General features: G+C 40.4%; 1 protein-coding gene across 1 annotated transcript; it reads right to left on the bottom strand.

Annotated features, from left to right (window-relative positions):
- Positions 1–3,994: 3,994 nt before the first annotated feature.
- On the bottom strand, positions 3,995–17,515 carry LOC149216450 (uncharacterized). Its single transcript, XM_089389967.1, has 8 exons — positions 16,957–17,515; positions 15,783–16,846; positions 14,842–15,083; positions 9,504–9,734; positions 6,985–7,404; positions 6,692–6,895; positions 6,337–6,537; positions 3,995–6,253 (listed from the first exon to the last, which is right to left on the bottom strand). The coding sequence occupies exons 1-8, from the start codon at positions 17,481–17,483 to the stop codon at positions 4,505–4,507; spliced, it is 4,638 nt and encodes a 1,545-aa protein (XP_089246093.1). The 5' UTR covers positions 17,484–17,515; the 3' UTR covers positions 3,995–4,504.
- Positions 17,516–17,912: the final 397 nt, after the last annotated feature.

Here is a 17,912-nt window from a genome sequence, read left to right as displayed (position 1 = left end):
ATGTCTATATTCAAGGGAATTTGTGTGGTGCCTTCGAATGAGGGGTCCTAGTTTCAAATGAATGATACTTCAACTTGGTCCTCTGTCTGCACGACCACACTAAATTCTCTACCTTCAATCCTGCAATCACATATTTTTGAAGTTCTCGTTTCCATAATCGGGGAGCTCATTCAATCACAATTTATAAACTTATGAATCAGATAGTAGTGGACCTCCTGGTTTGCTCCAGTTGAGATCCCAATACCTGCATTTACAATTATTTAAGGAAGACATTAAATGAGAAACACAACTCATTTACTTAGGAGAAAATCGAGTTGAAATAAGATATTTTGGGGATTTGTGGACAATGATTGACGTACTCTCATGAGATTCGAAATTTAGAGTCTCCATCATGCTGTCTCTGCTGCCATATTCAATGTTAGTACCAGTTTTTGATAACGTGAGCTTGACGGTACCTTGTCCCTGCTGCCATATGCAATGTTAGTACCAGTTTTTGATAACCTGACCTTGACAGTACCATTGTGCTGAACATCTGTACAAAACCAATTAAAATCTTTGCTTCAAAATTCCATCGAAATTCAACTACAGAAATGCCAAATCAAATAATCAGTATAAGTGACAAAGAACCAGGGAGTTGCTTGGTCAGTGTAAATACTCAAATTGACATCACTCGGTTCCATCTCCACCTAAATATGTGCAAACTGCAAAATTTTAACATAAACAAGGAGTTATCTTCAAATCGATAAAAGTTCGATATAAACTTATAACGGTTTAATAGCTTGGTATTTTCCTGTGGTCTGGACTTAAACTTGGGAGCACAATATATGTATTAGAAGGGATAACTATCACAATCTTGTGAACACAAACGGAATTAGAAAAAACAAAATGCCTAAGGAGTTGTTTATATGGAGGAAAAAAATGGAAAATTACATTAATTAAAAAGTTATTACTCCATTCTGGAAAAAGTACGTTGTTAACTTGTTTACCTATTCATTCTTGCACATAGTTAAAATGCAAAACATGATAAATACATAAATGTGGCATAATAATAACCAATACTCCATGCATTATTTTATTTTTTCATTGCATTGTTTCATTCACGTTTGAAACATTCCATGCAATGTGTGTGTCCAAAACCTGTTTTACTCGTAGCTAGTGATTCAAATCTTGTTTTTCCCGTAGCAGTAACAGTTTCAAAATGTATTTATTATGATATCATGGAGATGTTTTAGGGTTTTCTAATGAATTAACATTAAAGAGTTACAACGCCTTTATTGTTTTCAAATCATTTTCAATCTAGATCAGATATGGACATCGACAAATACACCCGCATAAAGAGGTATTGATGGCCCAAAATCTATGACCAACCCCACATCTATTCTATCAAGAATCGCATAGAAGGGCTACCAGAGCTACATTTTGAAACTGTTATCTCCATGAAGAACAAAGTGAAAATGATTTGCGATTATTGTAATTCTCTTGTCAAAGGTAATTCAAGACAAACAACCACGTTAGCGTGTGGGTACCTCATGGCTTCGATGCACAGTGCATGGTCAACAAGGGTTCTATTGCATATCTGGTGAGGATTCTATTGCATATCTGGTGATGTTAGTGACAACAAATGAGAATGGAAATGACAGTGAAGACAATGGGCAGACAATGGGTAGCAACAACTGCAGAAAGGGAGGATACTTTGGGGCCTTGTAGTTTGTCATCACACAAGTCTACAAGTTATCCCATTCCCTTTAAAGTATGCTCGTGAATTTATAGAATTTAGCTAAACAAGTTATTCCGTTCCTAAGTTATGCTTGTGAATTTCTAGAATTTCGCTAAACGAGGTTGAATTAGCCCCTCAATTGAGAGAGAAACATATCTACTAGTGCAAACCGTGCTCTACTATATGCTTCTGTGTGATGCATCTGTTGGGATCGTGTCTCAGACTTCCAACATTATGGACCTTGTCAAATGTGAAGTGGCTTCCTCTGTGGGACAAGAAATGGCCAGGATGATCACCCATGACTGTTTTTGTTGGGAATATGTTCACCTGACTGGCTACTTAGTTCCGGTGAAGGTGGTTTCATGTACGCAGCCCAACCCTGCTTTCAAGCCTTCCTTTCCAACTTTTCTTTATTTTCTTTTGGCTTTCTTTACTTCCCTTGTCTAGATTTCGTGTAGATTTCTTGGTTGTACTTAATTGTACAACTAATCATGCAGAGAAGGTGAAGCCTCCATCCATAAGAAGACTAAGAAGACTACACCCAGAAGCGATTTCGTGTAGATTTCTTGGTTGTACTTAATTGTACAACTAATCATGCAGAGAAGGTGAAGCCTCCATCCATAAGAAGACTAAGAAGACTACACCCAGAAGCATTAATGACGAGCCTTTCCTCGATGTCCGAGCCATGTGAGGCGGCAGGAGTTAATGACGAGCCTTTCCTCGATGTCCGAGCCATGTGAGGCGGCAGGAGTTAATGACAAGCCTTTCCTTGATGTTCGAGCCATGTGAGACGCGGCAGAAGTGAATGGTGACTCAGAAACTCCGGGTAAAAGCTATATGCACTCAAATTGAAGTGAGAGGTGACTCAGAAACTCTAGGTAAAAGCTATATGCACTCAAATTGAAGCGAGAGGTGACTCAGAAACTCTGGGTAAAAGCTATATGCACTCAAATTAAAACATGCCAAAACTAGCCGCACTTGAACTTTGGATAAAAAGCAATTCAGCGATCCAAAACATGCCAAAACTCGCTGAACTCGAACCTCGAATAAAATGCAATTCAGCAATCCAAAGGCAAATTCCAAACTTGAGATAAAAGCAAATTGAAATACATGTATGGAGGAAGCTCTGCAATAGGACCCAACATGTATAGCCAATAAAAATTTAACATAAATTGATTAAATAATTGTAAATATAAGTTATCTTTCAAAACTTTGGCTAAACAATTTGATGTAAAATAAAGTCAACATAACTAACACAAATTCCAAATTGGCAAATCTAAAGCGCTATTCAGTCACTGTGCAGTTGACCTTAAGTACTTTACAATCACAGCTGGGAACTTTAAATTGTAAACAGACTTGTAATAAATGTTCGTCTTCAACCTGTAAGTCTCAAACAAACTTGTGATATTCGCTGTGGCGAACTTTATATTTCAAATGTTTGTATTAAAACTGTAAATCTGAAACAAACTTGTCATAAATAAATAAGGAGAATCTTAAGCACTATATATATACACTGTGTAATTCACCTTAAACATTGTATATATACACTCTAGCGAACTTTAAATTGCAATCTTTGGTACTATTTATTCACTGTGCAGTTCACCTTACGCCTGGGGGCGCACAGCCTGAGCAGCCCTGCGAGGTGAGCCAGCATGCATAAATTCATAAATTCAGACGATTTTCTCTAAGCACAGAGGTTAATTTGCCTTACGCCTAGGGGCGCACAGAATGCCGGGATTGAGCACCGTGAGCGGACCTGCGAGGTGGGTGAGTGAGCACTGTGAGCGGGATCGAGAGGGGTTGCAGAGGCAGAGCAGCTTCGACGGGAGCGCGAATGGAGCAAATCGCTCTTTTGGCGCGAGCGCTGGTTTGAAAATGCGCCAGCACAGCGGGTGCCAGCTCGGAGGTGGTGGGTCACCCGTTCCCGGAAAAGGTATGATGTGATGGGCCGTCCTGCTGCCAGATAAACGATGGATGCAGGTATGAAAGGCATGGGCATGCATGTTAAAGGGGGCGTCCATACGGGCATTCTGGTTAGCTCTTGCCGGGATCACGCCCTCCGCAGGTATAATAAAGAGAAATAAATCAGTTAAAAAATTGGCACTGCACAGCGTTTCAATTCGGACTTATCTGAGGAACCGCTGTCTTAAATCATAACGAGTTATGAGTTACTTTTCATTGTAATCGAGTGTAATAAACCAGTTAAGAAATGGGCACTGCACAGCGTTTCAATTCAGAATTATCTAAGTAACGGCTGTCTTCAATCATAACAAGTTAATAGTCATCCACAATTCATCATTTATTGAGTGAACGTGATGGGTGCACTTAGACATATCGAATCAATTGTTGCAGTAATAATTTGACATGAACTAACAACATGCTACAAAAAGAATCTCTAAATTTACTGTAAAGTGTTATGCTTAAGGTGGAAGATTCAAATGTGGCAGAACAAACCGTGCTACCGCGGGGTTGCTCGCTGTATTAAACCTTCATTGACTCTTTAGATTCCTAGCTGTCGTCATGCTCCTCAGATCCGTCGCAGTGGTAAAGCATTACTTCCGCTTCCGCTTACTGGCTGTCGTCACCAACCTCAGATTCCTCGCTGTCGTCACCACCATCAGATTCGTGGTCTTGGTAACCCTCAGTTTCCTCGACGTGGTGAAACATCATTTCCTCTTCCTCCCTTTAGTCAACACCCTCCGATTCCTCGCCGTGGTGCAGCATGAGTTCCTCTTACTCGTTGTCGTCCCCACCCTCAGATTGCTGGCTGTCATAATTGTACTTCTCCTAACTGTCGCAAAAAGACACCATCCGAACACTCTCCTCGAGTTCGGAATCATCACGTGAAGTCCAGACCCAACCTTGCCAAGGGAACATGAAATGATACCATCCAGGGGTGGACTCTGACAGGGCCATTGGAGATACAAGACATGAAGACTCCATCGCTCCAAGGGTGGACTCTGACAGAGATATTGGAGGTAAATAATGTGAAGAATCCATCATTCCATAATGTCGCGCCCGCGTATCTATAATATGACGATGGCTCATGTCCAGCGTTTCCAAATTTGAAAAACCATGAGCTCCTTTTATTTCCCTCAATGCAGCACAACCCGCTAGATCAAGTCTATATAGTGTTGTTGGCAATGCTCCAACCTCTACCAGATGTTCACAACATTTGACACTCAGATGCCTAAGGTTCGGGCAAACACCTTGGGGAAAGGAAACCTCCAATACTTCTGTGCGGTACAGCTCTAATAGCAGGAGCTGAAACAATCCCGCACTCAACTCTAATGATAGTCTTTTAAATGGCAGTTCGCGTAAAGGACACTTGTATATTCCCATGTATTTTAGATTGTTCATCTTCAACACAGCTCGTGGTAAGTATTGGATTCCACAATTCCATATCTTCAAATCTGTCAACATACTCAAACACTCAACTGAAGGCGGTAGACATTGCAATTTTTCGCAATCACGAAGCCACAATACCCTTAGATTTGCTAGGCGACCCAAAGAAGGCGGCAGCGCTTCCAACACAGGACTTCCTACACAAAGTACTTTCAAATTCCTCAAGGATACAAGATCACAAGGCAGCTCTTTTAAGTTTGTGCCCAACAAATTTAACTTTTCCAAGGACTGTAGACAACCAATTTTGGCAGGCAATAACTTCTTGTGGAGACAAAATGAGAGATCTAAGCACTTAAGCTTAGTCATAATAATAAGTGTTTCTCTAGAGAGGGTCAAACTGGAGCAACCCTCCAAATGCAGGTGTTCAAGTTGCGAAAGATTCCCAATGCTTATGGGAGCTGTCAAATTAACGAAGGTGTTTGGTGGTATCTTCAAATTTTTGCAATGAGACAGGTCGATGTGTTTCAGTTTTGTTAACTTTCGAAAGGAATTTGGAAGCGTTTTCAAACTTTCACAGAACTGCAGATTGATGTGTAGGAGAGTTGTTAAATTCCCCAAAGAATCTGGCAGACTCTCCAAACCGCGACACCAAGCCAGATCGAGATGCTGGAGATTTGATAAATTCACGAAAGAATCTGGCAGCGTCGTCAAAGTCTTGCACTTAGTCAGATTGACATGCTGGAGATTTTTGAAATTCCCCAAAGAATCTGGCAGCCTCTTCAAACTTTCGCACCCGGCCAGGTCGACATGTTGGAGATCTGTTAAATTTCTTAAGAAATTTGGAAGCACCTCCAAACTATGGCAATCCAGTTTGATGCGTCGAAGACGTGCTAAACTGCAAATGGAAACTTCGAACATACAAGCAGAGTTGTCCAGGACAGACCACTTCTGACGCCATTTCAAATCATTTTCGTCGTTAGGTACTTCTGTTATCACCCCCTCGAAACCCGGAAGGATCTTCAATTCAAACTGTTTTAGAAGTAGATATTTTAAAGATGGTAGATAACAGAAGTCCGGTGCTAGAGATATCCCATTTGCTGCAACCAGTTCTAGGTGCTCCAGCTTCGGCAATGACTTTGGAAACTCTACATGTGGAGCAAAAAGAATTAACGCCCGCAACTGGAAAGGCGCCTGCAATGTTCACATTTCAATCTTAAGAGAGATAAAATCCCAATGATTATCTTGTACAAATTATTACAAGTACATCTATTTACCTGAGATTCGCACTGCCACAATCTTTGCAATTTGCTGCTCCTTAGCTCTAGATATTTCAAAGACGGCAGATTAAACTTTTCTGGTAACGTTGCTATAGATGTATTTCTTGCTACAAGCTTTTCTAGGTACTCCAGCTCTAATGACTTTGGAAATTCTACAAGTGGAGCATAAACAATTAACTCCCTCAACTGGCGAGGTGCCTGCAATGTTGACGTTTCTACCATACATTACAACGTGTACATCCACTTAACTGAGTTTCTAAAGCTTTCTTAAATATTCTCGTTTCAATCATAAGAAGGATAAAAATACAGTAATTATTCTCATCTGCGCATTACGACGTGTACAGTTAGTTACCTGGAAATCGCTTTGCCACAATCTTTCCAATTTGTCGCTCTCTATCTTTAGATATTTCAAGGAGGGCAAATAAAAATCTTTTGGTAACGTAGTTAGATCCTTGCATTTTGCGTCAAGCTTTTCCAGCCACTCCAGCTGCCCTAATGACTTTGGAAACTTTACAAGTGGAGCGCAAATAATTAACTCCGTCAAGTGCACAGGTACCTGAAATGTTCACGTTTTGCTCAGGTATTAAAGAATGCTAACACTACAGTGATTCTCAATTGCAAATTACTACATATACATTTACTTACTGGAAATTTACTTGTCCACAATCTCTTCAATGTTTGACTGTACACTTCAAAAACTCTTAAATCGTGCATTGGAATCGAAGATGGCAGAACATCGTAGTCACAGTCAAACCAGCGGAGCCATATGAGCTTCGATGACTGCACCCGAGTCAATATGCTTTCTACATCATTGCCCCCTGCTTCAAGAAGTTGCAAGTTTTTCAATTGCCACACCTCAGGATTGGACCTTTGAATATCGCCGATGGATCCTTGAATATTGTAGTCGGTCATCCTTAATCCGAGCACTTGTGTTATTGCCCATATGCAGTTTACAAGCAACCGTTTTTTCAATCCCAACACCTCAGAACTGGACCCTTGAATATCACCTGTGGATCTTCCAATCTTGTAGTTGGTCAACCTAATTCCGCGCACTTGTGTTGGTTCCTGTTTGCAATTCACAAGCAAAAGTCATATGTTGCAAATTACACCGGATAAACAAATCTTAAAAAGGGACAGAATACTGTCAAAGAAATATATTCCAGATTCCCTTTAGATACACATGATGAATGATATATATTCTAGATTCCCTTTAGATACATATGAGACATATGATGAATGATATATATTCTAGATTCCCTTTAGATACATATGAGGAAAGACTCCAGTGGTATAAAAAAAAAAATTATGATATTAAGACATTCCTAGGAAGCTGAAATGTTTTAATTGGCTAGTTCTTCACAACCAAGTGTTTACTTGGGATATATTAATCCATAGGGGATTTCAAGGACCAGCGCCCTATGCTTGCAAGCCATGGAGGACACACTACCTATTTTTAAAATGTCCATTTCTCACAGCTATTTGGGATGGAGTTATGACACTACTCAACATCAAAGGCAGGTGGGAACAGGGATTGATTGAGGGATGTCTATCCTCGTGGTTCATATCACATAAGAAACACTCTACATTACTCTTCTATATATTCCGGGGATATCAAGACGCAGAAACAAAAAGATCGTTGAACAATAAGAACCAGTAGAGGTACCATCAAGTATATCGACACCCGGAAGGAACTCCCAGCTGGTTTTTTTGTTGGGGCGTGTATACAAAGCAAAGAAAATGTGGACACTGGGCATATATTGTAATGGTACTTGGTACATTTTACCACTTTTGGTGGGAAGGAGGAAAGGGGGCCGAACTTATTGCGCTATGGGGGACATTACTATGTGCAAAATGGTTGGGCATTGAGAACTTAAAGATTTACAGGGACTCAAAAAGTGGCATAGAATGGGTAGAGGGATCATTTCAGTTTAATTCATTGATTCTTACTGCATGGATGAGCCGCATTCGGATTTTGGAGCAGACCTTTTATCACATCACATACAGGCATCTGTATCGTGAACAAAATGGGGTTGCAAACATGTCAAAAAAAAGAATTGCAGCAAAAACATGTATGATTCACTTTTATGCACATCAACCAGGTTCAGTTGTAAATGAAGGAACTATAGAGATCATGTACCATAGCATTTTCATAATATGCATTTTGTATAAGTTGTAATGATTCTTATTAGGCTATGAAAGAGATACTACAGAAACAATCAGAAGGGTTATGCTAATAGATTTTTAAGTAAAATTATAAGTAGATTTCGGGAATATGATATGTAAGTAAAATATTGTATTAAGTTTTAAATGGAGGTACAATGATAAATCTGTGACAAAATTGTTTATTTGAGGAAGCAAATCAGAAACCAGCTATGGTAATCACTTTTATTAATGAAAAATGATATTTTTTTCGGCTGAAAAAAAATAAAATCTTGAAAATGGTTGACACATCAATATGTTGGGTTGATTGGTTGATTGAAGCACATACCGTTGATGATTGCTCCAATTGTTCTTTAATATCTTGAAAGTTATTTATTTCCAGGTTCATGGAGAGGCCAAAGGAGGCACATTGGCAGGCAGCAAAGAGAATTTTGAGGTATGTCAAAGGCACTAAAATGTTTGGAATTTTATATCATGCCTCAGAACATTCAGATTTGGTTGGGTACACAGATAGCGATTGGGCTGGAAGTGTAGATGATCGGAAGAGCACTTCCGGTTATGTTTTTAATATGGGTTCAGGAGCCATCTCATGGGCTTCTAAGAAGCAGTCCATTGTAGCATTATCTACAGCAGAGGCAGAGTATGTGGCAGCGACAGCAGCAGCATGTCAGGCAGTATGGATGAGAAGGATGTTGAGAAGCTTAGGCCAAGAGCAGGCAAAAGCGACAGTGGTCTTTTGTGACAATAGCTCAGCTATTGCTTTGTCAAAGAATTCAGTGTTTCATAAGAGAACGAAACACATCGACACAAGGTTTCACTACATCAGAGAGTTAGTGAACAATGGAGAAATTGTCTTAGAACATTGCAGGACTCAGGAACAGGTAGCAGACATTTTGACAAAGCCACTGGACCAGAAAAGCTTTGAATTTTTGAGGAAGTGTCTGGGTATGACAGAATGCCCAGCTGTTAAAATTAAAGGGGAGTGTTAAATTGTAATTTTGAACAGCGCGGTGGTTTTCAGGAAATCCGCCAGGTCTCCCCGCACCACCATTCACCAAAGGTGGTTTCCATATGAAGGGAGCCGCCGCAATCAAACGCCGCCACACGTCCCATGTACGAGCACAGCAAAACCACTTTCCCCGGACGGTAACGGTCGTTTTGTTTGCGGGAGGTTGGTGTGCGAACCTCGTTGGATCAGCCAAGTGTTTTGGAAGCGCGATCTCAGCCGTCGATTTCTGAAGTTGTCCTCCGCCCACGTCAAATCAAGTTTCTGCGTGGAATGAATGACTTTCCCGTTGACTGCCGTAGTGGAATTTATGATTTTAATGTTTTTTGGTAGTTTATTGGTGGAGGCATTTAATTGTTGTGATGGGCATACGTCCCATGCCTTTTAATATGATTATGGGCATGTGTTTAATTTTGTTATGGACATATGTACCATATCATATACGATATATTTTTATATGTTTTTTTTATACACATCATATGTTTAAAATGGTTTAACGTGCTGTAGTTTATATATATGGTGCATGCGCACTAAGTTTTTTTTGGAGTGTAGTGAGTGGAGTGGCTACGCACGTGAGTGTGTTTCTCATTTTGTAATTGCACAGCAGTGCATTATAGAAATGGAATTGTAATGTTTTGATTTCAGGTATTGAAGAATAGAGTTTTTTTTGTAATTTCTACAGCAGTAGAAAATCTGTGAGAGCAGCAGAGTTGGTTTTGTGAATCCCTCTTTGCACAGAGGATGGAATTTGTATCAGTGTTTCAGTTTTAAATTAATAGAAATATGTTGTGGTTGTGTAATGCTGTCTTGTGAGTCATTTTGATTTTAAGAGATTTTCTGCAAAGATCCTGGACAAAGTAAACAGAGCATTGTCTCTGTGGTGAATTTTATTTTATTTGGTTTTTGGTATTTTCTCCATTTAAAAATACCCAACAGTGGTATCAGAGCAAGGCTTAGGCTCTTTAAAGAAGTTAAAGAAGCTGAAGGGAGAAGGTTGTTGCTGCAGCAAAACCTCTCAGGCAGACAGAAGACTCAGACAGCGAAGGATTCAGGTATTCCCCAAAAGCATTTCTCTTGTTATTGCTGAAGACAGTCAGTTTTTAAAAAAAATCACAGTCAAGGATTTAAAACCATAGTTCAAGATGCAAGGAATGGCAAGCACAAGCATGGGTATGTTCAACACCCAGCTCCCACACTTTAATGGGAAGAACTATGACTACTGGTCTATAACCATGAGAGCTTTGTTCATCTCTCAAGATATATGGGAACTAGTAGAATATGGGTTTGAGGAACCAGCAGATGAAAATGAGTTCAATGCACTAACTCAGGGAGAGAAGGATCAGCTGAAGCTCAATAGGAAGAAGGATGCAAAGGCCATTGTTTTGTTGTATCAAGCAGTGGACCAGAGTATATTCCCAAGGATAGCAGCAGCTACAACATCACATGAAGCATGGCAAACTCTCAAGACAGCCTATCAAGGCATGGAGAGAGTGAAGACAGCGAAATTGCAAATGCTGAGAAAGGATTTTGAAAACTTGAACATGAAGGAGTCAGACAACATTGAATCATTCTTCACTCATGTGATTGGTGTAATCACACAAATGAGAACTCATGGAGAAACAATTGAAGATAGAAGAATAGTGGAGAAAATATTGAGGGTCTTACCCTCAAGGTTTGATGCCATAGTCACCACCATTGAAGAGACAAAGGATCTCTCAAAGTATTCAGTTGATGAGCTACATGCATCACTGATAACTCATGAGCAGAGGTTGAGTAGGAATGAAAACTCATCCCTTGAGCAAGCCTTCAAGACCCAGATGTCCTTTGGAAGAGGAAGAGGTCAAGGAAGAGGAAACCGAAGAGGAAGAGGCAGAAGCCAGAACAGAGGAGGAAGGAACAGCCCATCAAATGCACAAGGAAGAGGCAGCAATCCAAATCAGAACCAAGGTCAAGGCAGCAACCAACAAAGAGAACAGTATCAGGCTCAAGGACAAAGGTATGATAAATCTAATGTTCAATGCTATTATTGCAAAAAGTATGGACATTATGCTAGTGATTGTAGAAAGAAACAGCATGATATGAACAACAGACAAAATGCAAATGTTACAAGAGAAAACAGCAGTCAAGAAAATGTCCTGTTAGCTTGTAACATGGCTGAAACACATAGTGAGGACATATGGTTTTTAGACTCAGGTTGCAGCAACCATATGACAGGGAATGTAGCCCTCTTTTCAGCCTTAAATCAGAATTTGAAATCAGAGGTCACTCTAGGAACTGATAGTAAAGTGTCTGTTATGGGAAAAGGGGAGGTAAAAATATTCACAAAACAAGGAGAAAAGAAAACCATAGCAGATGTCTACTATGTCCCCGGAATGAGATGTAACCTATTGAGTGTTGGACAACTTATCCAAAAGGGTTACAATGTTTACTTTGTAAATGATGTGTGCACCATCATGGACATACCACCCAGCAAAAGATGCATTGCTGAAGTGAAGATGACAAGGAACAGAATGTTCCCTCTTAGAATAAGAGCAGACTTGAAGAACAAGAAGGAAATGGCAGCAGTCACCCAAGAGGCCTTCCAAAGCGTGCCAAAGGATGAGAACTGGTTATGGCACTTGAGATTCGGGCATCTAAATTTTGGAGGTCTAAACTTATTGAGCAGAAAAGGAATGGTAAGAGGATTACCATTAATAGAGAAACCGGACAGCCTATGTGAAGGCTGCATTTTGGGAAAACAACACAGAGAAAGTTTTCCATCAGGGAAAAGTATAAGGGCAAAGGCACCCTTAGAGATTATCCACTCAGATTTGTGTGGACCAATGCAAGCTCCATCATTAGCTGGCAGCCTATATTTCTTGACATTCATTGATGATTTTACAAGAAAGACTTGGATATATTTCCTCAAGAACAAAAGTGAAGTCTTTGAGAAATTCCAAAACTTCAAAGCACTTGTGGAGAACCAAAGCGGGCTGCACATAAAAGTATTGAGAACTGATAGAGGAGGTGAGTATATCTCAAATGAATTCCTAAAGTTTTGTAGAGAAACTGGAATACATAAACAGTTCACAACTCGGTACACCCCACAGCAAAATGGAGTTGCTGAAAGGAAGAACAGAACCATCATGGAGATGGCAAGGAGCATGTTGAAGGCAAAGCATTTGCCAAATGAGTATTGGGCTGAAGCTGTACATTGTGCAGTTTATATACTGAACAGGTGTCCTACAAAAGCAGTCATGAACAAAGTGCCAGAAGAGGCATGGAGTGGGAGAAAGCAGGGAGTCACCCACATGAGAGTTTTTGGGTGTGTGGCCTATGCACACATTCCAGATAAACTAAGGAGGAAGTTGGACAGCAAAGGGGAGAAGTGTATCTTTATTGGATACAGTGATGAATCCAAAGCCTACAGGCTGTACATCCCATCTACCAAGAAGTTCTTTGTAAGCAGGGATGTTCAATTCATTGAAGAGGAAGCTTGGGATGGAAGCATAGAGAAAACAGTGAATGTTAAAAACTGTTTGTCTCATGATGAGGATGAAGAGGAGGTGGCTGAAATGAATCCCCAAACAGCAGCACCAACACAAGGACAGCAAGGTACACCATTGAGGATCAATGAGAGTGCTTCTCCAAGCACACCACAAGGAGGAAATTCAAGTGCATCTTCAAGCACTTGCACACCAAGTGAAAGAGGTAAGAAATTTAGAAATCTAAGTGAAATTTATGAAGAAGGAATGAATTCCTTATTTGCCTTGTTTTGTCATGTTGATGATCCTATTCATTTTGAAGAAGCTATTAAAGATAGAAAATGGATAGAAGCTATGGATGAGGAGATGAATGCCATAGAGAGAAACAAAACATGGGATTTGGTTGAGCTACCGAAAGGCAAAGAAGTCATTGGTGTGAAATGGGTCTACAAGACCAAGAGCAATGCTGAAGGCAAGATTGAAAGGCATAAAGCAAGGCTGGTTGTCAAAGGCTACAAGCAGCAGTATGGGAGAGATTATGAGGAGACTTTTGCCCCGGTTGCAAGAATGGAAACCGTGAGAGCAGTGCTGTCCATAGCAGCACAAAACAAATGGAAAGTCTACCAAATGGATGTGAAATCAGCATTCCTAAATGGAGTGTTAATGGAAGAGGTCTATGTGGAACAGCCTCTCGGATATGAGAAGAAAGGAGAAGAGCACAAAGTGTGCAAATTGAAGAAAGCTCTTTATGGGCTGAAGCAAGCGCCAAGAGCATGGTACAGCAGGATAGATTCATATCTATTGGAGAATGAATTTGACAAATGTGAAGGAGAACCCACAGTCTACATCAAGGAAAAGGATGGTAAAATTTTAATTGTTGTCTTGTATGTAGATGATGTTATTTTCACTGGAAATGATATTTATCTTATTGAGAATTTTAAATCAGTCATGAAGAATGAATTTGAAATGACTGACATGGGTTTCTTGAGATACTTCTTAGGCATAGAAGTAGATCAAAATGAAAAAGGAATTTTTATATCTCAAGCAAGATATGTAAATCAAGTTTTGGGCAGATTTAAGATGGAAGAATGCAAGGCAGCAATCACTCCCACAGTGATGGGATTAAAGCTCAGCAGAGAGGACAACAGCAAGGATTTTGATCCTAGCCTGTACAAAAGCATTGTGGGCAGCCTTATGTATTTAACAGCAACTAGGCCTGATATTATGTATGCTGTTAGTTTGATTTCCAGGTTCATGGAGAGGCCAAAGGAGGCACATTGGCAGGCAGCAAAGAGAATTTTGAGGTATGTCAAAGGCACTAAAATGTTTGGAATTTTATATCATGCCTCAGAACATTCAGATTTGGTTGGGTACACAGATAGCGATTGGGCTGGAAGTGTAGATGATCGGAAGAGCACTTCCGGTTATGTTTTTAATATGGGTTCAGGAGCCATCTCATGGGCTTCTAAGAAGCAGTCCATTGTAGCATTATCTACAGCAGAGGCAGAGTATGTGGCAGCGACAGCAGCAGCATGTCAGGCAGTATGGATGAGAAGGATGTTGAGAAGCTTAGGCCAAGAGCAGGCAAAAGCGACAGTGGTCTTTTGTGACAATAGCTCAGCTATTGCTTTGTCAAAGAATTCAGTGTTTCATAAGAGAACGAAACACATCGACACAAGGTTTCACTACATCAGAGAGTTAGTGAACAATGGAGAAATTGTCTTAGAACATTGCAGGACTCAGGAACAGGTAGCAGACATTTTGACAAAGCCACTGGACCAGAAAAGCTTTGAATTTTTGAGGAAGTGTCTGGGTATGACAGAATGCCCAGCTGTTAAAATTAAAGGGGAGTGTTAAATTGTAATTTTGAACAGCGCGGTGGTTTTCAGGAAATCCGCCAGGTCTCCCCGCACCACCATTCACCAAAGGTGGTTTCCATATGAAGGGAGCCGCCGCAATCAAACGCCGCCACACGTCCCATGTACGAGCACAGCAAAACCACTTTCCCCGGACGGTAACAGTCGTTTTGTTTGCGGGAGGTTGGTGTGCGAACCTCGTTGGATCAGCCAAGTGTTTTGGAAGCGCGATCTCAGCCGTCGATTTCTGAAGTTGTCCTCCGCCCACGTCAAATCAAGTTTCTGCGTGGAATGAATGACTTTCCCGTTGACTGCCGTAGTGGAATTTATGATTTTAATGTTTTTTGGTAGTTTATTGGTGGAGGCATTTAATTGTTGTGATGGGCATACGTCCCATGCCTTTTAATATGATTATGGGCATGTGTTTAATTTTGTTATGGACATATGTACCATATCATATACGATATATTTTTATATGTTTTTTTTATACACATCATATGTTTAAAATGGTTTAACGTGCTGTAGTTTATATATATGGTGCATGCGCACTAAGTTTTTTTTTTTTTTTGGAGTGTAGTGAGTGGAGTGGCTACGCACGTGAGTGTGTTTTCTCATTTTGTAATTGCACAGCAGTGCATTATAGAAATGGAATTGTAATGTTTTGATTTCAGGTATTGAAGAATAGAGTTTTTTTTTTGTAATTTCTACAGCAGTAGAAAATCTGTGAGAGCAGCAGAGTTGGTTTTGTGAATCCCTCTTTGCACAGAGGATGGAATTTGTATCAGTGTTTCAGTTTTAAATTAATAGAAATATGTTGTGGTTGTGTAATGCTGTCTTGTGAATCATTTTGATTTTAAGAGATTTTCTGCAAAGATCCTGGACAAAGTAAACAGAGCATTGTCTCTGTGGTGAATTTTATTTTATTTGGTTTTTGGTATTTTCTCCATTTAAAAATACCCAACAGACGTGCCATTGATCCTGGAGAATAGGCAATGTTTCTTCCCATGTCTCTCAGGTGATCGTGCATTCTTATCATATTTCCACTATCTATTTCAACCAGACACTTGCTTTCCAGATTTCGAAACGCTACAGAACCACTCCATCCTGATCCGCGCCATATTCTTATCCACCTGTCCCTGTCTTCTCCAATGCAAAAGCAAGCGATATCTAAAAATATCTGTTGTTCCTCTACATTGAGGGAGTTGTAACTACTTCTAAGTCTGCTCTCTATTTCAGCTGGCAGTTTGTTAATTCCATCCAACAACTCTTTCCAATAAGTAATGTTGTCGTTTTTTCCACACAGAAGAGCCCCTATCACTTTCAACGATAACGGCAATCCATGGCATGCCTCTATAAACCCATCTACCAAATTTCCAAATCCTGGTAGTGGATCTGGTTGAAAGAAAGCATGAGAGCAGAAAAGCCTTCGAGAGTATTGTTTGTTGAGCCCCTGTAACTGATAAATTGATGATTCTAATATGCCTGCACTTTCAAGGACACCCCTGTCGCGAGTTGTAACCAAAATCAAGCTTCTGGAGTTAAGGCCATTCTTAATTGGTAAGAAGGCATCCAGTTGATCAGCATGATCTACGTCATCTAGTATTACAAGAGCGTGACAAGATGAGAGTTGGTTACGAAGTATCTCTTTCCCTTCTTCCCACCTCTCAATTTTGATTTCCTTATGTTTCAAGTCTTTAATTAGTGTACTTTGCAAAGAGTTTAGACCTATTTTAGCAGCGTTGTCCTTCACATCAAATAAAATGGAAGAAATCTCGTAATTTGATCTCTTAACCTTGAAAAAATATCTAGCCAAGGTCGTTTTCCCAATTCCGCCTAAACCCCAAATCCCCACAACTTTGGCCCCCGCTGCGTCTTTACTCTGACGCTGCTCTGATAGCACCGTCGTTTCCAATTCTTCTAACTTTTGTTCCAAACCAGTTGGATATTTTGCCACATCCAACGGTGGTGGACAAATTAGCAGCACGTTTTCCACCACTTTACGCAGTAGCTCCTCTTTGTCCCTGAATATAGTTCAGACGTTAAAATAATGAGCGAGAAGAGACTAGCTGAATTGTCAAAGAAATCAAAACTTTAAAATGTTATAAAGATTTGAACAATGGCGGATCCTCACCCGTTAAACGCATCCAGCTCCAAGCCGCTTATATCTGCAACATCAGAAAGAACCTTTCTCCATTCTTGAATTGTTCGGCTGCCGTGTCGTTTCTTCTTTTCGTGTGTGCGCAGGGCTTTAGCGTACGGTCCATCTTTCTCTGTGCCCGTCCACTCTGTCCGCCGGAGATGCTCAGGCTTAACGTTGTAAAATACAGGAATAATAGTTTTTCCTGACTTTACCATTGAAAGGAGTTCATTGAGGCACCATTTCGATTCCGCATAGCAGGGAGAGAAAAGTGCAACATGAACAGACGCGGCTTCAATAGCTGCTTCGATTTGGGCAGGTATTTTCTGTCCAACCTGCATTTCCGGCTTGTCAAGAAAGACCTGCAATCCTTTAGCAGTAAGGATACGGTAGAGATCGGTGGCGAAAGTAGCCTTGAGATCAGGACCACGATGGCTGATGAACACATCGTAGTACTGCTGAGTATGAGAAGTGGACACATAACGGGCCGTGGAGGAGAAGCAGGTTGCATAACGCGCCATGGAGGAGAAGCAGGCTGCAGCAAGAGATTGGAATTTGGATGGATTGAAATGAAAGAATAAGATAATGTGCGGGCACCGAGATATAGACTATATAGAAATGTGCGCTTCCCTGCCTTCCTCTGAAAGAAAATATCCACGCGTTTGAAGAAGATGCCGCATATGATGTGATTGTCGATGTCGTTTCTCATGAGCGACTTGCACCACGGCTCCGCGATCGGATCATCTTGTCTTTCCTTTTTCTAATGCATGGGAAAAATCTTAATCTTTTATAATTCAATTATAAAATTAGGAGTGGGACAATATCAAATGAGCAGTGCGAACAGTCATGAAATAAAAACCGAGTATCTTGGATTTATTTTTCCCTAAAGGCTAAATACTTCATAGTTCGGCTTTGGGTTGTGTGAGTCAGTCAACTAAGTAATATCATAT

This window comes from Pinus tabuliformis, chromosome 1_1, assembly GCF_031772625.1.
Source record: "Pinus tabuliformis cultivar Carrire ecotype Pingquan chromosome 1_1, CPIR1, whole genome shotgun sequence".
In the NCBI taxonomy this organism is placed as follows: Eukaryota; Viridiplantae; Streptophyta; class Pinopsida; order Pinales; family Pinaceae; genus Pinus; species Pinus tabuliformis.
Note: the sequence above shows the minus strand (reverse complement) of the source record. Positions and strands in the feature narration are given on the sequence as shown.